Source organism: Helianthus annuus, chromosome 12 (assembly GCF_002127325.2).
Source record: "Helianthus annuus cultivar XRQ/B chromosome 12, HanXRQr2.0-SUNRISE, whole genome shotgun sequence".
NCBI lineage: Eukaryota > Viridiplantae > Streptophyta > Magnoliopsida > Asterales > Asteraceae > Helianthus > Helianthus annuus.
Genome location: NC_035444.2, coordinates 6,083,137 through 6,106,952, shown reverse-complemented (window position 1 = coordinate 6,106,952; position 23,816 = coordinate 6,083,137). Strand labels below are relative to the sequence as shown.

The window sequence follows — 23,816 nt, the reverse complement described above, 5'->3', positions numbered from 1 at the left end:
GCGGTTTCTTCGTCATCGTAACACAAAGGGCACAGGGAGTCTCCGATATCTATATTCCTTTTCTTTAAGGCTCCCGCCGTAGGAATTCTATCAATCTCCATCCTCCATTGGTATTTCAACTTATTAGATGATATTCAAAGTTCAAACAAGATTCATTTTTCATATCAACTTATTAGATGATATTCAAAGTTCAAACAAGATTCATATATATGATTATTAGATTTTCAAACAAGATTCATATATTTGACTATTAGATTATAACGTATGGGTTGAGATCCTGTACAAACAGTGCTAATTATAAGAACCGTAAGAACAGATCTGAACCATTGTTAATTTAAATCAATGGTTGATATTGATTATAAATAAAACTCTTATAATTAAAAATTACTACTAACAAATTAGGGGTAATTTTGTAAAATTGCTAGTCATTTGACCATTTTCTATTAAATACAAATTCCACCAAGGTTTTTTAAACTAAAATAACTTTTATATACTTCATTATTTTTTTTAAAAATATATACCATAAAATCAAGTATTTTTTTATCTTTAATATGAGTACCATATTGCTATACCTTTTTGTATTTATAAAAGTGTTTTTTAAAAAAAGTTAACAAAAGGTGTTTTATATTTGTGCTAATAAGGTGCTGATTATGTGTTAATTACAAAATAATACAAACAAACACCAAAAGTAGATATAATCAGCACATCTGGTGTGCTGATAATGGAGAACGATTGAAGATGTTGTGCTAATGTCGTTTATGTTGATAATGGAGAACGATTCGAGGACGATGTGCTGATAATGAAGAACGATTAATGATGTTGTGCTAATTATATAGTGTTGTGCTGATTATATTTTTTGTAATTATTTTTAATTAGTTATAAATAAATATGGTCAAAAAGTCTAAATTACCCCTAAACTAATTTTTTATTGATGGACACTTGTCAATTATGTATTGGTTCTTATAGTTCTTACAAACTTAAGTATTTGTATTTGAACCCATTCCTATAACGTATATCTAAAAATGTTTTTTCTATCTACCGAGTAAAAGTTAATACGATTTTATAATTTTGCAAGTCATTAGTCATGACTACATTTGTGAATTGTTATCATTATCACACAGAGAAATTGATGGTTTCATGATTTCCTAAAGTACCAACTATTTTAACTGGTAAAGTACATAACTAGATTTCAACATATGCATTGCTTTATGTGGCAATACATATATACAAATTTAACAATTCATTCTTTTCTATATTTTCATCATGATACCATTAGATTATTGTTTTTCTTTTAGATTGCATTTAATTATTTTATATCAACATTAACATGAAATAGATTTATGTTACAAACATTACAAGATTATTACTAACTATTAGATTAACCTACAAGGCTACAACCTTCGTAATTAACACAAACAAGTTAAGTCGAGCCCAAAACGCTCATTCTACAACAAGGGCAGTGTGCATGGTCCTCTAACCAGGGTAACAAACACATGGAATGAAAACGATGAGCACAAGGCAGACGATCTAGCTTCTCGCCGACTTTAAATTTCTCCAAACAAACAACACACTCTTCTTGATCCGATGATTTACGATTTAATCCTGCTTTCCCCCAATTAAACATCTTTGATCCACTTTTTTTTAAACCAAAAGCCCCTTGTTGCAAATCCCCCGTCGCTACGGAAGTCCTCGGTTTTCTCCTGGTTTCTTCTACAAGACTTGTACCATTAGATCTTTCTTGGCTACTTTCGGATAGAAAATCAGTGACAAAGATGGAAACCCATATCACAATATGGAAAATGGTAACCAAATATGTCATCTTTATTAAAAAACAATGTCGATGTCACATGCACATGTTAGCACATGACATGTTTTCGTGCTAACATGTGCCTTGACCATTGAAATTAGGGGAAATCACGAAAATAGACATGTTGAACGGAAAAAGTTATAAAATAGACGTTGATTTTCAGTAATTGTCAAAATAGACATGTCCAAACCAACTAATTAGAAGATTACAAATAGGAGATGCGCCAACTAAGACGACTAGAACTTAGCCGACACAAAAACCATAAAAAGTGAAATGAAGTTAACAAAAATACAAACCAAATAATACACGTGTAAAACGTAGGCTAAATTCAGCCGACTGATAAAAAGAGTGGGATAAATTTCAGTCAGCGCATGGAAAGTGGGGGTTAAGTTCAGTCGCTGACAGATAAACGAGGGCTAAATTTAGCCGGAGGATGGAAAGCGAGGGCTAAATTTAGCCGGCAGATGGAAAGCGAAGGCTAAATTCAGCCGCTGGATATAAAGCGAGGTTAAATCCAAGCCACCAGCTAAATTTAGCCCCGCTTTACACATGTATCAATCTGGATGACTATTATGTGGACCCATCTGTCACTAAACCAAGAGTTTTTGTGCCAGCTACGCCCTAGCCACCTCACAAAACTAATCTTATTTGTCATTTCCTGATTGGCTATTTTGGATGAGTCTATTTCGTCAAAGCCTAAAAGTCAATGTCTGTTTTGTCAATATCGCGGGTCAACATTTATTAACTTGTTAATAATACCTGTTGATTTCTGATTTCCAGTAGCTTCTAAGCCTCCCATCCAATCGTTCTTTTGCTTTTCTAGCCACACAACCAAGCATCTCATCTTGCTCTGTTTGGTTTACCATGCTTCTTTGCGGCTTTCAAACATGACACAAATAGAATAACAAATCAGATCAGATCACACACAACAAAGATTACTTGTATGCATGTGTTTGTAACATAATACATGCGAGTATCTAACTATCCACTAGTTCTTTACCGAAAACGAACTGGATGAGCAATGAGTGTCGTAAAATCTCCAACTCCGAGTTGACCCGAAAGCCGAATTGATGATAACCGAAGAATCATACCATCCGCTACTCCCGGGGAACCTCCTTCTCCGAGCACATTCAATTCCAGGTAGCTTACCAGCCATTCGACGAAATGCCTCAAAGAAAACCTTAACTTCTTTTAAAACAAGACCTTAGTTATATTGTGAAGTGTGATTACTGGCCGACAAAAGTGCGACCCACTACTTGGAAATTACTTTTGTTTGGACTGAAATCTTTGTATGATTCCTGTTGTGCCGAATAATCAGATTCCACTGGAGTTAAATAAATGCTAGTTGAGGTAACAAGTAATCAAGCTGAGGATAAGAAGCATAGGAATTGCCGAATGGGGCCACATATGAACAAGACAAAGTTAGGGATTTTGGGGTCCAATGAGGGACACGTGATCATCATCATCACGTCACAGTTAACGTTATTCCAATCGAATGAGTATATCCCAACAGGTAGGTAACTAGAGATGTTTTTTATGTTTGAGTAAAATGAAGATTGTAACGAGAAAAAACAGATAAGGGAATGTCAATTTAATATTAGGGGTGTCAAACCGTTTTCGGTTCATGGGTTTTGGATTGGTGTATTGAATGGTTCAAATATGAAGACGGCTCGTAATTTCATTTGTGCCAAAAACATCCGTCCTGAACTGTACATAACTACAACCATGTAACGTGAACACGACTCGTGTTAAATGGGTTGCTAAGTAGTAATTAAATTGAGAGTTAAATGCTTGGTTGGTCCCCGTGGTTTTCAAAAATAGCAGATTTGGTCATAGTTGTTTACTAATTACACGTGTGGTCCCAAAACTTGTCAAAAATGAACTCGGTTGGTCCCCAGCCCTAACATCAGTTAAATTTCTCAGTTAAGTCCATGTTAAATGACCAAAATACCCTTGCTTATTAACTCTCTTTATAATCTGCATCATCTTCATCACCATCATTATTTCTCCCCCAGGTTCTCTCTCCAACCCACCACCACCATACACCACCAGTTTTTACAAACTCAGACATACTCTGAGTTTCTCTCTATCTCTCTATAAAGAAAACAAACACCAAGAATCACCATAACCATCATACACCACCACCACTATACAACACCTCCTCACCTGCAACCATACACCACCACCATCATCAGAGCAACCATACACGAATACAGTCTGATCAGTTAGCAGTGGAGGTGGTTGTGGCAAATAGCGGCGACGGTTTAGGGTTTTTCCAGGGATGTCATGACGGTGGTGGTTCAGGGGTGATGGGATGGTGGTGAAGCCATCGGGTGACGGCGGCGGTTGGTTTTAGGATGTGGTGGTCTGGTTGTTCGGATATGCTCTATTCTTCATTTTTGCTTATAATTTTTGGAAATTGTTGAATTAGGGTTGTGATTTGTGAGTATTTGGTGAAACTTGTGTCACCGGCGGATTTGGGGGTGTTGCAATGGCGTACAGATTTGGGGGTGTTGCAGTGGCGTACAGATTTGGGGGTGTTGCAGTGGTGTACGGATTTGGGGACGTTGTCGTGTTCTTTGTCTGCTAATGGTGGTGGCAGGTGTGGTGGTGCCGAAGGTGGAGGTGGTGGGTTAGAGAGAGAACTTGGGAGAAGAAGATGAGGGGTGTTTTTTTGTTTTTTAAGTTTTTTATTGTCAGGGACAATTTAGTCATTTCACAAAGATTTAACTGGAAAATTTAACAAATGTTAATGTCAAGGACCACCCGAGTTTAAAATTTGAAACCACTGAGACCACGCGTGTAATTAGTAAACCACTAGGACCAAGTCTGCAATTTTTGAAAACCACAGGGACCAACCAAGTATTTAACTCTTAAATTGACAAGTTGTAAACGTGTTGATTAGGATGGAGGTTTGTATAAAATATGTTAAACGGGTTATTTGATAGGGCAGGTTGACATGTTTCATTAAATAGATAAACATGTTGGTGGGTTGACATGTTTAATTACATAGATTATACTTGTTAACCAGAATACAAGATGTCTATCAAAGGAGTTTAGATATAACAACCCAAACCGATTATTTCCGTATCATGTTTTTTATTGTGTCGGAAATTGCTATTTGAACTACTTTGGAACCGAACCAATACTTTTACACTTGGGAAACCGATATGAAACCGTAATTGGTTTTGACTTCCGTTGACTTGGATTTATGAACCTCTTACAATGATATAAACTGGTTAAGCCCAATTTCATAAAACATATTGATGTTGAAACCAAACAATGGTGGTCAATGCACGAGTGGAAGTGGTGGTGCACAAATCGGGTTTTTTTTTAAAAACTGGGTTTCGGGTAGGATTGGGTTCGGGTAGGATCGGGTTTTACAAAATCGGGTTTTTTTAAAAACCGGGTTGGGTCCGGGTCCGGGTTTTCTACCAAAAATGTATACCCTATATACCCGGGTTCGGGTAAGGTTCGGGTTGGGTTTTATAAAACCCGGGTATTATAATACCCTATTTCCGGGTTCGGGTATTAATCGGGTAGGGTTCGGGTATGCATCGGGTTGGGAAAAAACCCGCACCGGGTATTAAAAAAACCCGACCGGAACTATGCTTATAAAATGTATCAAACATAACTCTCACACATAGACATCAAATCTATTGATAAACAGAGGCACAATTTATAGGTTTTCATGTGGTTATTCTTGAACTTTATAAACAGAGGCACAATTTATTAAATACAAAAACTAATAATGATATTAAACAAACAAAGAAAATAGAAGGACCAACATATATTGACATATTTGTTTCCACTTGTAATGAAATATACTAAATAATTAAGTAGCAGTGGCAAATATCATTAGAAACCTAATAATTAAACAAGATTACATCAAAGTGCATACATAATTTTGTTAAATCATAAGAACTAGAAGTCTTAATGCATACATAATTAAACAAGATTACATCAAAATCGGGTTTTTTTAAAACCGGTTCCGGGTATTTATAAAACCCGGTTCCGGGTTCGGGTATTTATAAAACCGGGTTTCGGGTATAAACCGGGTATAAAAAAAAACCGGTTCCGGGTTCGGGGTTTAGATCAAATATGCATACCCGGTCCCTACCCTACAGGTAGGGTCGGGTTCGGGTTCGGGTATAAAAAACCCGGGTTTTATAATATCCGGTTCCAGGTTTTTTTTCGGGTCCGGGTCCGGGTTCGGGTTTGTGCACCACTTGTGGAAGCCTGTTGTTTGGGCAAAAAGCTAGTGGGCCTAATACTATATGGATCAAGAGACCCAACACGCATTCATCTAAACCAAATATGCAAGTGACTAAGTGAGCAAGTTTGTTTGTTAGCCACCACTCACCACCACCATCAAGACACACCTCCATTGGCCACCACTCAGGCACTCACCACCACATAAACACCAATGATGAGATATAGCTAGTAACATCATGTCTAGTAAAAACCTAAAAAGTCCATGCTAGCATATGTATTTAAGGATGTTTCACCGAATTTTTCGTCGTTATATATACTTGAGGTGCACAAACCGGTTAGTTTCCATAACCGGTTATGGTGGTTAACTTCATCTTTTTACTTTAACCGGTTATGCTTTAACTGGTCCGGTTAATCACTTTAACTGTTTCGGTAAATATCCGGTTTTTTATTTGTTGCCTTTTCTTGAATTTTTCAGTTTTTTTTGTTAACCGGTCTGCCGGTTAATAACCCGTTCCTAAAAATTCCAGTGGCCTACTGGCATCTTCTAATGACTTTAAGGGTTACTAAAAATAGCCATGTCAATATACAATCAATGCCCCCAAATTATCGGTATCTATTACAGGGCCATTCAGTATTTGGTACGGTTATATTGGTATTCCAAACTTTATATTTGTAGTTTATCAACCTGAAAATCATTTTCAAATATTTGGTGTCTAGTTGGACCAAAACGGCGAGATACCAAAAATCCGGTACCGATTCGATAGATTCGGTGCGGTAATCGGTATCCATTTCTCCTTAAAGTCATAACATAAGATTCTTCGATATCGGTATTTTCAGTAGTACTACCGATCTCGTCCCTAGTTAAGTGATACCTCGGTACCATCTTCATACCATAACGTCTCGGAATTCAATAATAGAATGTCTACCTACATACAATTACACAAATTGAAACAAAGTCAAGATTTGTCAATAAGAAAAGTCAAACCTTATATCCTAAGAAACCTAACAACCCTGCAAGATCAAGATTCAAGAATCACACTCATCCTTTCCCCATTTCCCTCCCTTAAACCAGAAACTTAAAACCACAACACCCCCCCCCCCCCCCCCCCCCCCCTCTCTCTTCATCTTCACACATTCAAACCCAATTTCATGAAAGATCCCAAAACCCTAACCCTAACCCCACCCCCATCCTTCACCCTCTTCCCATCCCTCAATCTCCCACAAAAACCCATCACATTAGTCGGTCCGTTCTCTTGTTTCCACCAATTCTCCACCCTCATCATCACCTTCATCGCCTACGCCGCCTTCCACGCCTCCCGTAAACCCCCCAGCATCGTCAAATCCATTCTTGGACCCGACCCAGACCCAGATCCATCAAACCCACAACCCGGATGGCCCCCTTTCAACTCTGCCAGTGGCACCCACCGCCTCGGCGAGCTCGATCTCGCATTCTTATCCGCTTACGCCATCGGTATGTACTTTTCCGGACACGTTGGCGATCGGATTGATCTTAGGCTCTTTTTAACTGTTGGCATGATTGGTAGTGGTGTCTTTACTGTTATGTTTGGGTTGGGGTATTGGTTTGATGTGCATTTGTTCGGGTATTTTGTCGTTGTGCAGATTTGTTGTGGCGTGTTTCAGTCGGTCGGGTGGCCGTGTGTGGTCGCTGTGATGGGGAATTGGTTCGGGAAAGCGAAACGAGGGTTGATAATGGGTGTGTGGAATTCGCATACTTCTGTCGGGAATATCGTTGGGTCGGTTGTTGCTTCGTCGGTTTTGGGTTTCGGGTGGGGTTGGGCGTTTTTGTTGCCCGGGGTTCTTATTGTTGTTATGTCGGTTATTGTTTTCTTGTTTCTTGTTGTGAATCCGGAGACTATCGGGCTTGAGTTGCCTCATGATGATGATGAAGAAGAAGAGGGCGTAATGGGAACGAGTACCGAGGGGACGGCTTTGGTTGAGTTGCGGAAAGTAGAATCCGAAGAGGGTGACGGTGAAGGAGGGTCTGAATCTGTGTCATCCGCGATCGGGTTTTTAGAGGCGTGGAAGTTGCCCGGTGTTGCTCCGTTTGCGTTTTGCCTGTTCTTTTCGAAGCTCGTTGCGTACACTTTCTTGTATTGGTTACCCTTTTACATAAGGCACACAGGTATGCTTTAAATCTATTGTTCACGAACTATTGTTCTGAACGAGATTTTATGTTCGTATTCGTTTGTTAATTTTAGGCAACCAACGAAAACGAACGTTCATGAACACAAACAGAAACAAACGAACACAAAGAAGCGTTCATGAACAGAATATATATTACACTGACACTTCTTAAATATTTTATTTGTCGGAATTTTGAAGTATTTAAATAAAATATTTAAATTAAAAACACTAATGAACTATCGAACACAATTGAACATAAACGAACACGTTACCGAACGTTCACGAACATAAGTGGACGAACATGACCTCTGTTCATGTTCGTTCATTTAACTAAACAAAAAAAATTTCTTGTTCATGTTCGTTTGTCTAATAAACGAACTTCCTGCCGAATGGTTCACGAACTGTTTGCTAAAAGTTTGGTCCGTTTACAGCCCTAATCCCAGGCATCGTTTTACATTTGTTGATGTTAAATAACCCCGAAACGGGCAACTAAAAAATTGTCGTATTTGTGGATAAATAGACGAATATACACTTATGAACTTCTTATTTGTGTATGAAGCTGTGGCGGGAGTGCATCTATCTCATAAAACTGCCGGAATACTTTCGACAATATTCGATATCGGAGGTGTTGTTGGTGGGATTTTAGCGGGATACATATCCGATCTAATCGACGCTCGTGCAGTCACCTCAATCGTATTTTTAATACTATCAATTCCCGCTCTTGTTGTTTACCGCTTATACGGAAGCATTTCGATGTTCAGCAACGTTTTCCTAATGTTCCTTTCTGGGTTACTTGTAAACGGGCCATACGCGCTTATTACAACGGCTGTTGCAGCCGATCTCGGTACACAAAGCTCGATTAAGGGTAATTCTCGAGCGTTAGCTACCGTGAGTGCGATCATAGATGGTACTGGTTCGGTTGGTGCAGCGCTGGGCCCGCTTTTGGCCGGATATATATCTACACGAGGATGGAATAGTGTGTTCTTTATGCTGATATTATCGTTATCCGTTGCTGGTTTGTTGTTGGTTCGAGTTGTTAGAAACGAAATTAAAGAGAAAGTAAACGAGGGAAAATGGCTATGGTTTAGTGGTATCGTACATTGATGTCGGATTTTGGAAGCCGTTTTTGGAGAAGTTAAGGATGTTCTGATTCTGGATATGAAACAGCTGCTGTTATAGGTATTAGTTTTTTTTTTTTTTTTTTTTTTGTCTCAAGTAGTTTCACACACATTATATAGAGATTGAGTGAACATTATTTTTGTGTATTCTTTATTCATATGTAATTGTATTATGTAAAAGGATACAGTTGAAGATATACACTTTATATTGTCTACTATTCGTGAACCACTGTAAGTTATGAGGCGCGCCTTTTAGCCTCTGATGTGATTTTCTAATGTGAGTCACGCCTCAGCGTCGCATTTTTAAACTAAGAGAACAAGATTCGGCAAATGCAACATCTGGGTCCATAAACGGCTTCGTGACCACTCTGTTCAAACTCTGATGGGAAACCGGCATTCTCAACTATGTATAATGGTACATGATAAACGTAGGAGAGTAATTCTGATAGTGACATGTGGCATTCTATGTATAATGGTACAAGATTAGGCCATGGGGTGTATTTTGACATTTGGGGTATTAACGATGACATGACATGTTAACTGATGTTGCACACACTCTCTCTTTGTGTTAAGAGGCATTAAAGGGGTTATATGTTAATATGTTAACCGGTTGTTAAGAGATTAAATTAATTATCTTTTTTTCTTTTTTAAACCAAAAACCATCAAAAAATAAGGTTAATGAAGTTAACAGGATTAAATCATTTCGTTAGGTAAAATGGGGAAGAAAGGAATCATAATAGGTATTATATTATTTTTAACTGATTTAGTTAAAAGAGTTAATTACACAAATGGGTCCTGTGGTTTATACCTAATTTCGCCTTTGGGTACTAACTTTATTATTTAACAGGTTTAGGTTATATGGTTTCAATTTTGTAACACCTTTGGGTACTAACACCAAAATTAGTTAATTAATGACTAAAATACCCTTGCATTTTTTTTAAGTTTATCAATGTAACACATTTGGGTACTAACACCTAATTTTATTTAAGTTTAAAATCCATTTTACAAAATCTATTTATTTTTTTATTTTCATCTTTTTATTATATCTCTTAATTAACATAAACTCTATTTATTTTTTTATTTTCATATTTTTATTAAATTTCTTGTTTAACATAAAAATCTATTTGTTACACCAGTATTTTTTTAATACATATTTTAAATAAAATCTACTAGCTATATAGTTTTATGTAAATTAAATTTCTTACTTGTTTTAAATAATGTAAACCTTACTCGTTTTCAATTTTGGATTGAAATGATTGATAATAATAAATATCTTTCATGTAAAAAAATTTAAGCCTGTTTTTAACTCGTTTTTTTTTTTCATTTACATTTTACTATTTTAGAAAGATATTTAATTTACATAAAACTATATAGCTAGGTATTTTAGATAAAACTAAAAAAATTTAAGCCTTTTTTAACACGTTTTTTTGTAAAAAAGATATTTAATTTACATAAAACTATATAGCTAGTAGATTTTACTGGTGCAACTAATAGATTTTATGTAAATTAAATATCTTTCTAAAATCGTAAAATGTAAATGAACAAAAAAACAAGTTAAAAATGGCTTAATTTTTTTTACATGAAAGATATTTATTATTATTATCAATCATATATATCCAACATTGAAAACGAGCAAGGTTTACATTATTTAAAACTAGTAAGAAATTTAATTTATATAAAACTATATAGCTAGTAGATTTTATTTAAAAAATCTATTTAAAAAATACTGGTGTAACAAGTAGATTTTATGTTAAATAAGAAATTTAATAAAAATATGAAAATAAAAAAAAATAAATAGACTTTATGTTAATTAAGAGATATAATAAAAAGATGAAAATAAAAAAAATAGATTTTGTAAAATTGATTTAAACTTAAATAAAATTAGGTGTTAGTACTCAAATGTGTTACATTGATAAACTTAAAAAAATGCAAGGGTATTTTAGTCATTGATTAACTAATTTTGGTGTTAGTACCCAAAGGTGTTACAAAATTGAAACCATAGAACCTAAATCTGTTAAAAAATAAAGTTAGTACCTAAAGGCGAAATTAGGTATAAATCACGGGACCCATTTGTGTAATTAACTCTAGTTAAAAACTACTGTATTAAATAGTTGTTAAGAGATTCAGGTTTTAACGTTGACCATCTTTTATTTTATCTTAACAAAAAGTAAGTAATATCCACTTAAATTAATAACATAAGTTATTCTGAAGACTACGAAAAACGCTAGAAGGAGGGCTTGAACCTCCGACCTTGTGGTTAACAGCCACACGCTCTAACCAACTGAGCTATTCCAGCTTTTTGTTTACCATAAACTATTTATTTTTATAAATTACATTGGATTATGACTTAGTTGTTAGTAGCAAACATCATGAAACTGTAATGTTTGTATCAACATTTTCAAATGAGAAAATGTGCTTATTGAATATAGTAAATAACGTTACGCTTATAAATAATCAAAACTTGTAGGAATGCAAGAACTTTGATCATGTCCTCATACAATATTTCTATTGAACCACACACAATGGGTCGTTTACGGATCGAGTACAAACATGGGCGGAACTAAGGGGTCCCAACTCCCATGGGTCCTTTGACCCTCCGACCAACCAGCTGATTTTCCGAACAGGGTTTTCAACGTTATTGTGTTTATTATTTTTGTAATTTGATTTCTTGTTGACTTGTGTTGTTAGTTATAAATTTACAAAGTTTATTTTTTTCATATGAAAGGGCCGGGGCCAATTTTTAGAACTTATCTTGAGCCCCAGAAAAAAGGTGAGCCAGCCTTGCCTTGAGTAGTAAGTAGATGGATAATGTTATTATTTATCATCTATCTCAATGCAAATTCATAACATGATAATTTACATGAATTTAATTCAAAAGAAAAAATTCTAAGATATTTTTTATCAGGTTTTTGGTTTAGATTTGATTATAAAAATTTTTATTTTTTGAAACAATGACACATACTCTCCATTCTATGCCGTCTAAAATCCATCTAAATACGCATAATTGGGTATAAACCTCACCACTTAGGACTTTATATTTAGGTTTGATCGGTATTAGATGCAATGGAGTTTGGTAATTTATAAATTCAAGTTTATAATGAACAAAAAAACGTGTTTAATTTTTAATCATTTATCTTAATTAGAAGACAGATCTCATAAACTATTCAAACCTTTTTTTAATCATAAATGTATTACAGCAACTTGTCCATAATCTCAACCAATAACAAAGACGGAAAATGTAATTAAGTATATATATATATATATATATATATATATATATAGGGTAAGGATAGTGTAAAAAGGGCCTAAAGTGTGAGAAGTGTGAGAAGTGTATTATAACACTATATATAATACTATATAACACCATATAAACACCGTATAACAATATGTAACACCATATAATACCATATAACACTATGTATCATTATATATCATTATATAACAAATATAACACTATACATCTATCATAGACATGCTATCAGACACCCTATAGTGTTATATTTGTTATATAATGATATATAGTGTTACAAAGTGTTATATGGTATTATATGGTGTTACATATTGTTATACGGTGTTTATATGGTGTTATATAGTATTATATATAGTGTTATAATGCACTTCTCACAATTCTCACACTTTGAGCATTTTTTACAGGATCCTCTACCTATATATATATATATATATATATATATATATAGGGAGCCGCTAGAATGAGAACCACCTCGAGTTGTAAGAACCGCGAGAACTACACCCCACAGAGCGCCGTTCGCCATGATTTTTTTTTTTACAAGTAGATGTGTATATTATAAACACAGCCGTAAAAAATCATGGCGAACGGCGCTCCGTGGGGTGTAGTTTTTTACATCACAAGTTTGGTGAAAAAAAAAGAAAAAAGAAAAAAAAATTAAAAAACACCAAACTTGTGGTGTAAAAAACTACACCCCACGGAACGCCGTTTGCCATGATTTTTTACGGCTGTGTTTATAATACACACATCTACTTGTAAAAAAAAAATCAATGCGAACGGCGCTCCGTGGGGTGTAGTTCTCGCGGTTCTTACAACTCGGGGTGGTTCTCATTCTAGCAGCCCCCTATATATATATAGAGGATGATTCAAATGAAAACCACCTTTATTGTGAAATCTCGAAAACTAACTAAAAAAAGTCTAAAAAACACACCAAAATTTTTTTTTCTAAAAATCGCAGGTTTTTATATATAAAAAAAACTTTTTAAAAAAAAAAATTGTAGTACACATGTGTAGTATTACACATGTGCACTACAAATTTTTTTTATATTCATAAACCTGCGAAAATTGGTATGCAAAAAAAAATAAATAAATAAATTTTGATATGTTTTTTTTTGGCTTTTTTAATTAGTTTTCGAGTTTTCACAATAACTAGTGATTTTCATTTGAACTTTCCCCTATATATATATTTTTAAAAATTATACTTCTATTCTTTCCTTTCTTATTTCAAACCTAATATGTTTCTAATCTCATTTATTTGATTAATTATAAACCAGGGGAATAAATATGCACATATTGATATAAAAATTAGATTATTCGCAATTAATATGCTTATAATAAATTCTTTTAATCGTATATATAACTAATTAGGGAATTAAATATTCCTAACAACATAATCACATTGTTTACTACATCCATCCAATTTTCATGATACATCCGGAATGAGACAAGAGGAAATAACTTAACATGCATATATTCTTTCGTTATAATTAACTTGCATATAGTACTCCATGCATGTAGCATGATAAAACCCCATAAAGCTCAACTAGGGATTTATGATTCCTATTTTCATTACACATCTTTTAATTTCTCTTACTATATATACTTATATTATATAAGTATATGCTTTCACTATTTTTTACTTTTTCTTTATATATGTTTAGTTCTCAGTTGTGTATTGGAGACTTGTTCCTGGCAGGAGTATAATCGACGATGTCTATGTCACTCGGGTTGGGCTCGTTGGAAACATCCTTTTCGTGTTGGAAATTTTCCGGCAACGAATTAACCATGAAATTATCTTTGTATGCTATCGGTCCGTGAGCAGATTTGATCTCCAATTTCGGGTCATTTCTGTTTTCTTCATTCTTGTGGTTCTGTACATGAAGAAAATTAATTAGTTTTACTAAAAGAATATTTTATTTTTGAATTTAAAACCATTTTTGCTTCTAAGCAACCATGATTTTAGAAAATAAACCAACCTTAGATACATAGGTGGTAGTCGAAGATTCAGTTTTTGTCATAAGTTTTCTGTTTAATCCTGCAAACAAATATATATAAAAAAAAGTGAGATTGTATAAGAAAATCTATTACTAGAGGTGGCTCGACTATTAAAAAAAAAATTAAATTAGCTTAAACTTGGAGCCTTGTATCTCAATTTCTTGAGTTTTTTTTGTTGGCGTTGTGTGATTTTGTGTTTTTAGAAATTGTATAAAATGTGTCATCGTATTTCCACATGTTAGGTTTTTAAGCAATAATATTTTTTTTACGAGCGCACCCTGATTTTAGAATCCGCTTTAGGTTATAAAAAGGATCTATTACAATATTTGTATCCTGTCATTGGTATGACATATTCATGTTAGGCCGGATAGAGAAGATAACAAGAGATAAATGTTCTAAAAAGTGTTGACGCGAGGTAGTGTTCTTATCAGTGTCTAAACCGCTGATGTTTTGGCATGGAGTAGTGTTCGTTAATCTATGGCACAACCGGTGGCTATGATGATATTTCTTGGTTATCAGTATAAAAGATATATTAATATTCTTCTCTTAAACATGGTACCTGACTTATCTTCATCAGTTTTTGCTATCAATTCATGATCATTGTTGCTTCTTTTAATTGATGAAATCTGTAAAAAAATCAGCAAAAGATCACGAGCTATAATAACTAACCACTGCAAAAGTTGCAAATGTTTTGACATATTAAAAGCATGATTAAGACAAAGACCTTGAGGATATCTTGATTGCTACTAGCTGATAAAGTGAGCACCTTTCCCATCCTTATACCTTCATAATATAAACAAGAAGAAAGATATACATAAAAATACTTCTAGAGAGCTAATCTTTTAAATTGATTCATTTTAAAAACGTAATTATGCGCTCTTATAATTTTCATTTAAATTGTTAGACCCAAAATAGACTTAGCAATGCAAAATGACTTTAGAAAAATTGGTTTCTTTCACAAGTGAACATGAGGGATGTTCCAGATTTTTGTGACTCGATATAAAAACTCGCTCGAAATTGACTCGTTTGTAAACTAGATGACCCCGAGCCAAGGTAAGCTCGCTCGCTCGTTTGTTCTCTCCATAGATGACTCGATTAAATTAAAGCCAAATTTAATATATATGAACTACATCACAAAGTTTAATATATATAAATTACAAATTATGGAGCTTATGAATTATGCATGTGTAAGCTAAAAATGTTATTTTTTGTTTTTATATCTTTCATTAAATGAGGTGAGCCCGAGCCCAACCTGACCTGGCCCGATTGTGTTTCTAGCTCACGTGAGCATATAATCATATATATATATATATATATATATATATACCTTCAGCATCATAACTCTGCAAGATTGAGAGAAGAAACACAAGAAACATTAGATAAAGCTTCATGTTGTATGAGACAATTTAACCTATTGACTGGTATTCAATAAAGGAGATAAAGTGAGAATGGTTTGCAATAAAGATGGGCATCATCTCAACTTATTTATACAGACAAACAAAGGGACCCATCTTCTTGTTGCTAACCAACCATTGCATCTCTATACTATGTCTACTACTATTTCTTTAATGTGTTGTAAGTTTTGTGTTCCATTGTTTAATTATTAAATGAGTTGAGGGTTTGGAATGAAAAAGGTAAATGTGGAAGTAGGGGACAAAAGGGTCCATACAAAAAGGTATGGTTTTTATTTTCTTAAAACATATGATTGTTCTCCTACAGGATGAATTAAGGTATTGGAACATAATGTTCGTGTTTGACCTATCGTATTTATTACGATTTGTAAGCCATCGATCAAAATTTATATACATGTGTTAAACGTAATAATATGGTCAGAAATTATTGCAAATTGCACCTAACCACTCTCGTTGACATGAGAGTGGCGAAACCATAATACTTTTTCTATGGTGTCACGTAATGTCACGTAAAATGTCTGTATAATTTTATATTTAGTAAAGAATATATATAGTTTCTTCATAAATGTTGCTGATGATCATTTACCTCTCATTAAATGTTGGAACTGGAAGGGAGAAAAGATTCGTTATTATATATTTTTTATTTTCAAATGGCGGTATTTTTATTAAGAAATAAAAACCAAACAAGGGGCTAATAAGAAGCTGAGAATCTCAAAAACAAAATAAAAAATTACATAATAACGTCTCTCATTTCACACCAACGCTCCCGAAGTTTTAAGTTACACGAAGTTTTTGTTGATCTTTTAAAACTTTTTTTTTATACATTGATTCATTGATTTTAAGTTACACGAAGTTTTTGTTTTAATATCTCTTAGAAACTTTTTTATACATTGATTCTAACTTGTAAGAAAACATTTTGTTTAAGCATCGTGTCATTTCAGAGATAATTAACTATTGGGTTCAGAGAAATTTTGGACTATTAGCTACGTTTTCCAACAGATTTTGTGATCGTTAATTAGCCACAGATTTTGCAACATATTTGCGACGAGTTATGGACCATTTGTGATAACATCTACAACTTATATTCTAACCATATAGTGATGAATTTTGGACGGATTTTTATACCAAAGACGAATGTTGCATCGGTGTTTAGGGCCAAATAAAGATGGATTTGCAATGAAATCTTGAACTGAATAGCGACAGATATTCCGAGTTTTGAACTATATATGGAGAAATTGTGATGGATTTTACCAAATAGCGACGGACATTACATCAGTGTTTAGTGCCAAATATGTAGCAAACTTGTAGAACAGAAAATCTTTTATGAAGCAAATATGTAGAAAACTTGTAGAACAGAAAATCTTGTATGAAGTTAGTGACGTATTTTGTGAAGGATGGATATTAGCAGTTTCTTTTAATCAGATTTTTAGTGACTTATAATATTAAACTCTTTTCTTATTTATTTTGATGAGAAGTTTAATTTATTTTGATGTGAAGTTAATGATGTATTTTGTGAAGGCTATTAGTAATTTCATTTTAATTAGACATTTAGTGTCTTAAAATATCTACTACTATTATTGTTGTTGTTTTTTAATTATTAAATCTAGCGATTGAATAATTGACATATATTATTAATTAATCCGAGTTTTAACATAGCGACTAAAATTTATGATATAGGAGTTACAACGCAGCTTATTAGCCGTTTACATGCTGCTCTATTGTGAATTCCTAATGGTTGGTATTAAACATAATCATTCAACAAAATATAGACATTATTAACTTATATATTTTACTTTTGATAACTAAATAATAGGATTAATTAAATGAAAAATGAGTTTGAATGAGCCAAAACTAAACATGTATTGAGTATTAGGTTAGTTTATAAAAGCTTAATCTTAGATAGAAAATATTGGGTTGGGTTTTAATTTTGATGGGCTTTTTTTAATTTATATATAAAAAAATTTGGGTATGACCTAAGCGGTCGCTCGATTTGTCATAGGTCAGCTCTGACATTATACAAATCTTACAAGGATCGATCTTTGTTCGACTTCGTATCCTAACTGAGAAGTAGATATTGAATCATCTAAGCACATTTTATTTCAAAGTAACGCTTAAAGAATCGATCTTCATTCACTTAGTTACTTGGCAACATACATACAAAACGATTATAAGCATTTTGAAACTTTTGTGATGGTATCGGTGCATGCATGTTAGATCGAAAACCCTCTTAACTAGGGTTCAAATTTCATCTATTCATTTCATATTATTGGTTGTAGTAATTAATTATAGGGGAATTGGACTGTAATAATCTCAACTAATGTCATTGACCATTGTTAGTCTCACTTTTGAATATTCCTTATGCCAGTCTCATCTTTCACCTATTTTTCCTCCACCGGTCCTCATTTAAAAAATCAAATTACAAACTGACATATTAGGGCTTTTAATCAGAATGAGAATACGAGTCTATTGATGTAAAACATACCTCGAAACGGAGCTCCAAACGACTTGATTTTTGTTAATTGGAAGTTTAAACATCCGAATTGAAGCACCGTTTTCATCACTTGGAGCACAATTTCAAGGTAAGTTTTACATCATTCGACTCATATTCTCGTTCTAATCAAAAGCTCTAAAACGTCAGCTTGTAATTCAGAAAAAAAAAAAAAACTCAACTCTGTTAAGTTTTTTTTAACTAAGGACTAATGAAGGAAAAATAACTGAAAAATGGACTGTCATATGGAATATTCAAAGGTGGGACTGACAATTGCTAATGACGTCTTGAGCTTATCGTAGGTCAATTCTCATTAACTATATAGTGGAACTTTTGCATTTCTATTTAAGTTGACAATATCTCCTAATGGAAGACACAATTCTACACTAACCAAACGCCACCATAAAACAAGTAAGAAAAAGAAATGTCAAAATGCAACTTCTATTTACTTCACTAGATATAGATATAAGAAAAAAATGTCAAAATGCAACTCCTATTTAGTTCACTAGATATATCACCATTTATGCGTTGACCACTAAATATAAAGCCAATAGTATAATCATATAGAAGTAGGATCCGAAGGGTTGCCCGGTTAATGGAGTGTTTCATGGCATTTGTTTCTGCATCTTCAAAGCAGGACCCCCTTACTCTAAATGTTTCAGCTTATTCCTGTTTGTTTTACTTTTATCGTTTTGGTACTTAAAATCATTACATTTTCTGTATTAAGTCATAAAAAGTTAAAAACCTACACAGTTATCCACTTATCATGCAGCATTTTCTTTGCTTAGCTTTAGGTGCCGATTAGTGCGATAATATTGAAAGCAAGAAATACTCACTTCTATTACAACCTTATTAACACTATGGGTATGGGGCGGGGGTTAGGTACAAATGCCCAAGTCACCACCCCGGGTGGGTTTGGGTTTCGGAGTGACCCCTTGGGCTGGGGTTTCAGCCCGGACGTTGGGCGGGCCTAGCGGTCTTCCATGGCTGGCTCTCATTGGCTGGGTTGGATAGGCTATGGGTGGCTAGGATTTTAATAATAATTTTAGACTTTTTTTTTTTAATTTTGTGTGTATTTTTATAATAATTGAAAAAAAATATATTATAACACGTAGCCAACCCACGCGGGCTAGCCACGCCCCGCCATACCGACCCAACATGCAACTGACCAATGGTGCCCCTCGAAGTCCACATGTCAACCCATGCCCCAAACCCCCGCCCCACCATACCCCACGGTATGACTATTGAATTGTTGTGCTTTTTTTTTCTTTTTTTCAACTTTTTTTTTACCATTTACTAAATATTTTGTTTCATTTAAAAAATAGAACTAAGGGAAAGTAAAGAAAAAATCTAAAACAAAACAACAAATACCAACAAGGTGTTCATTATTTGAATCGAACTCGAAAAACCTGAAATTTGATTTGAACCAAAATTGAATTCGGGTTTTGAATATTCAAAGGGTGTTATCCAAACAAATTTTGAATTCGCTCTTTGAATCGAGTTCGAATCTATGAATTTCGAACCAAACCAACCTCATTATTCGAATTATATAATTTCTATTATTTTTATTAAAAAATACATATTTTTTACCTATTTCTACATATATATTATTTATTTGTTTTTTTCCATAATTTGAGCTTTCAAATTCGTTTCCGTCTTGTGTTGATATGTATTGGTTCAATTCGAATTTAGTTTCAAAAATGTCAGATCTGAATAACCTAAAACCTTATTCAATGAACACCCTAAATACTACCTTGACATGCATGCATGTTATTTCTTAGATGGGCTTAGGAAATGTGTTAAGTTTATGTACACTTTTCACATAAGTAAAAAACTTAAAAGGAATTAATGTTTTTACAAATACATAGAATAAAAAAAATCATACATATGATATATACTAGTGGGGAAGCCCGCGCGTTGCGGCGGGTGTCCGGACTGATATCAGAATCAATTATGATGTCTATTATGAACCACAAAACGGATAATCATCAAAACGGACCACAAATCACCCCATTCAAAAGTAAAAAACTCGAAAGTACCACCTCTATGAAATACACGGCAAATCATAACAAAAAGATATGATTAAAGTAGAAATACTTGCATTATCTTGGTCAACATCTTGAATTAATTCTTCGAGGGGAGCGTTAATGCCAAATTCATCACACGCTTGTTGAAGTTCATGAGCGTTTATATGACCACTTCCGTCTTTATCAAAGTACGAAAACGCCCCAAACAAATGATCCTCTTTCTCAATATTATTCAGATGCAATGTTGCAGCAACAAATTCCCCATAATCAATTGTTCCACTATTAGGCCATGGGGTATGGGGCTTGGGTTCGGGGAAAACGCCCAAGCCACCACCCCGGGGGCTTGGGTTTGGGCGTGGCCTTTGGCGTGGGTTTGAAGCCGGGCGTAGGGCGGGCTAGCAACGTGACATGGCGGGCTCTCAATGGTCAGGTGTCAACTCATGCCCCCAACCCAAGCCCCACCATACCCCACGTTATTATCTACATCCGCCTGTGTTGAAAAAGACCGCATATTAAATTTCTAACATCAAACAAACTACTTTTCAACTTCAAAATATAAACTTTATTCAGATTATAAAATCTTCAACAATATTAAACCTGTAAGATAAATTAAACCAAAAAATAAGTGTTTTTAGTTAGGGCTTACTTCTTGCATGAGATCATAAATTTCTGATTCCTTAAGGTTAGCACTGACTCTTTTTAATCCTGCCTTAAGTTCCTCGAAAGTAATTTGACCACTGTTGTCTGCATCGATCATTTGAAACATTAGTTTTAGCCACGCTATTTCTTCTTCAAATAAGCTCTCTGCAATAACCTAAACATTAAAAAAAAAAACTCAAGTCAATTTTTTTGTGACACCCTTTGACCTTTTAGGCCAACCAAAGATATGTTCAAATTCATAAATGATAAGGTTTTTAGTTAGATATCGAATACAATCATTTTCATAAATTATAGTAATTAATTATAAAGCTGAAAGTAATCAGGATTTGTTTAACACCGTTACACACATTGTCAATTTTAATGTTGAAAGTTAGTCGGTTTGACCTTAGAAAGTCAAACTTACCCTGGGAGCCATTTTCTTTAGCTTGTTCATGGGTGAAAATTGTTTCATTCGACTTAGAACTGCGGAATCAAGAGGCTTGGCAGGGGCTACACCGTCAACTTGAACCCAAGGATGGCCTGTAAAAAGATCAAAAAGATGAGTCGATATTTTTAAGTTAATCTGATTAAATTTTGCTTTGGTAGAAGAAAACAAATGGATAACTACATTCTCATATTTATTAAAGAGTAGAAATGAAAGGAAGAAAGAGCTGCAAAAGAAACATGACCGCATGGTTTAAAAATCATGAAAAGCAAATTCAAGTGCTTAGGAACTCCTAATTTGCTTTAATGAAAATATTGAATTATCGTGCTACTAACAGTTATTGTAACCATACTTAATATATTAAACATGTCAACTAAACGTCGAAATTAAGTGGGTCGATTTGGGTTATGGCTTTATCCCTCAAAGGTCAAATCAAAATTAGGCATTTTTTATGCTTGCGGTTTCGTGAACCTTCTTATTTTGAAAGTTTTAGATTATTATCGCACTATTTTGTAACCGTATTTAACCCATTACCAATTTATTAAAAATGCATAAACTGGGTAAAGAGGGTCAACTATAAAGGAAACGGGTCAAATAGGTCGAAAGTTGCCCAAAGTAAAAGTTCATCAATCATTTTGTTATCACACAGTGTAACTTACTAAATAAGTAAGTTTCTTATACTTCAGAGTCAAGATAATCAGATAATGTTACAAAAATGATTATCAACAACACTAATTATAGTGATCGGGAGAACTTGATAATATGGTCATGAGTTTCTAACTGTGTAGGGTCAAAATTAACATATTTGGATAAATGATTATTATAAATGCATAATTAACTATCTGCAGCTATAAGTAACTTATCATCTAATTCTTCGAGTCTAAATAATCACATATTAAATCAATTCCAGCAAAAATAACTTAAACCATACCTGGCGTAAAGAAAACCGATAATCCAAAATCGATAGCTTTCAAAAGTGCATCTTCTTTCTTATCCACAAGCAAGAAATTCTCAGGCTTCAAATCCCTATGCATAACCCCTAAAGAATGACAAGTTTCCATAACACCAACAATCGTTCTCCTAAGCTCCGATGCCTTTTTCTCCGTATAATGTCCAATTTGAATAATCCTATCGAAAAGCTCGCCACCCGCACATAACTCCATGACAACATGAACCGCGATTGCATCCTCATAAGCCCCTTTTATCGCTATAACATTAGGGTGACCCGCCAAATGATGCATTATTTGAATTTCTCTTCTCACATCTTCAACATCTTCGTCAGTCAACAGTTTTCATTTTGCAATCGATTTGCAAGCGTAATGTTGGCCCGTTGACTTTTTCGTACAAAGAAAAGTTGTACCAAATTGCCCTTGGCCTAATTTCATCCCCAAAGTGAAAAATTCCTTCAAAGAACCAGTTTTTCGTTGTAAAATTGAATCGGTTCGAAACCCAGCACTTGATACCCGCTTCATTTGAGAACCTTTTTTGGGCTTCGCAGGTTGTTCTTGTTTCTTTTCGGGTTTCGGATTCGTTATCGGTTCAGGCGGCTTGTTGTGAACCGGTAATGGTGATTCGGGTTGTAAGACTAACATTTATGACTAAAAATATTACCTGTAAACTAATGTGTTAGGGTGTAAATGGTCAAATCAAAATGAGTTATATTTCAACAACGGGTCAAGTCACAAACCGGCTGGCTATCTAAGACAAAATCTAGTTTAGGAATGTGGTGTTGGAGCTAAGGACGAACTTTGTATGCAAAAGAAAAAAACAATACATTATGATCAATCACCTATGCTACAAATCAGTTGAACACCAGCACGCTACTATATTACGCAGCTGATGAACAAATCAAGTGTTATAAAAGTGATCAATATGCATCACACGTCACTGGTTGTACCCAAATAATGCACGCCAAACATGAGATTATTGCATTTTCTTACTCTGCTTGGCTTAAACCACCATCAAGAAGAGATGCAACTCAACAGGTAACAAAATTTTACATAATAATATTAACTATGTAACATAAATTCATTACACTAAATACAAAACTTTTATATCTACAAAATGAATAGGCTCATTTATGCTCGGGAGTCTAATCAAGCTCAATATATAAGGTCCGGCCCGAGCTCGTTTATTAAACAAGCTTCAATTCAGACTCGAGCCTGGGTTCGGGCCCGTTTAAGCTCAGCTCAATTTGAGCTTTTAGCGAGCCGACCTCAAGTAACTTGGCTCGTTTACAACCCTGCCCCTATTATACGATTGAAAAGTTTATGGCTGA

The 23,816-nt window shown here is 34.2% G+C and overlaps 3 protein-coding genes, 1 non-coding gene and 1 pseudogene across 7 annotated transcripts; 1 reads left to right on the top strand and 4 right to left on the bottom strand.

Annotated features, from left to right (window-relative positions):
• Nucleotides 1–1,267: 1,267 nt before the first annotated feature.
• Nucleotides 1,268–3,186, bottom strand: LOC110893906 (probable E3 ubiquitin-protein ligase RHY1A). 4 transcript variants are annotated; one of them, XM_022141060.2, is made up of 3 exons: nt 2,808–3,186; nt 2,567–2,685; nt 1,268–1,745 (listed from the first exon to the last, which is right to left on the bottom strand). In XM_022141060.2, exons 1-3 carry the CDS (start codon nt 2,961–2,963, stop codon nt 1,421–1,423), a joined length of 600 nt encoding a protein of 199 aa, XP_021996752.1. In that variant the 5' UTR covers nt 2,964–3,186; the 3' UTR covers nt 1,268–1,420. The 4 variants fall into 4 exon arrangements, with proteins under 4 accessions (XP_021996752.1, XP_021996753.1, XP_021996755.1 ...); XM_022141061.2 differs by having other exon boundaries at nt 1,268–1,742; XM_022141063.2 differs by having other exon boundaries at nt 1,297–1,707; nt 2,808–3,185.
• A 3,929-nt stretch (nt 3,187–7,115) lies between these two features.
• Nucleotides 7,116–9,503, top strand: LOC110893908 (putative glycerol-3-phosphate transporter 5). The gene is made up of 2 exons (XM_022141064.2): nt 7,116–8,165; nt 8,727–9,503. Exons 1-2 carry the CDS (start codon nt 7,172–7,174, stop codon nt 9,269–9,271), a joined length of 1,539 nt encoding a protein of 512 aa, XP_021996756.1. The 5' UTR covers nt 7,116–7,171; the 3' UTR covers nt 9,272–9,503.
• A 2,004-nt stretch (nt 9,504–11,507) lies between these two features.
• TRNAN-GUU lies at nt 11,508–11,581 on the bottom strand. Its single transcript has one exon. It is a non-coding gene; the product is annotated as a tRNA-Asn (tRNA).
• Nucleotides 11,582–14,172: 2,591 nt separating this feature from the next.
• On the bottom strand, nt 14,173–16,332 carry LOC110893910. Its single transcript, XM_022141065.2, has 5 exons — nt 15,855–16,332; nt 15,252–15,310; nt 15,087–15,153; nt 14,509–14,567; nt 14,173–14,403 (listed from the first exon to the last, which is right to left on the bottom strand). Exons 1-5 carry the CDS (start codon nt 15,916–15,918, stop codon nt 14,197–14,199), a joined length of 456 nt encoding a protein of 151 aa, XP_021996757.1. The 5' UTR covers nt 15,919–16,332; the 3' UTR covers nt 14,173–14,196.
• Nucleotides 16,333–20,440: 4,108 nt separating this feature from the next.
• On the bottom strand, nt 20,441–23,271 carry LOC110893909 (annotated as a pseudogene).
• Nucleotides 23,272–23,816: the final 545 nt, after the last annotated feature.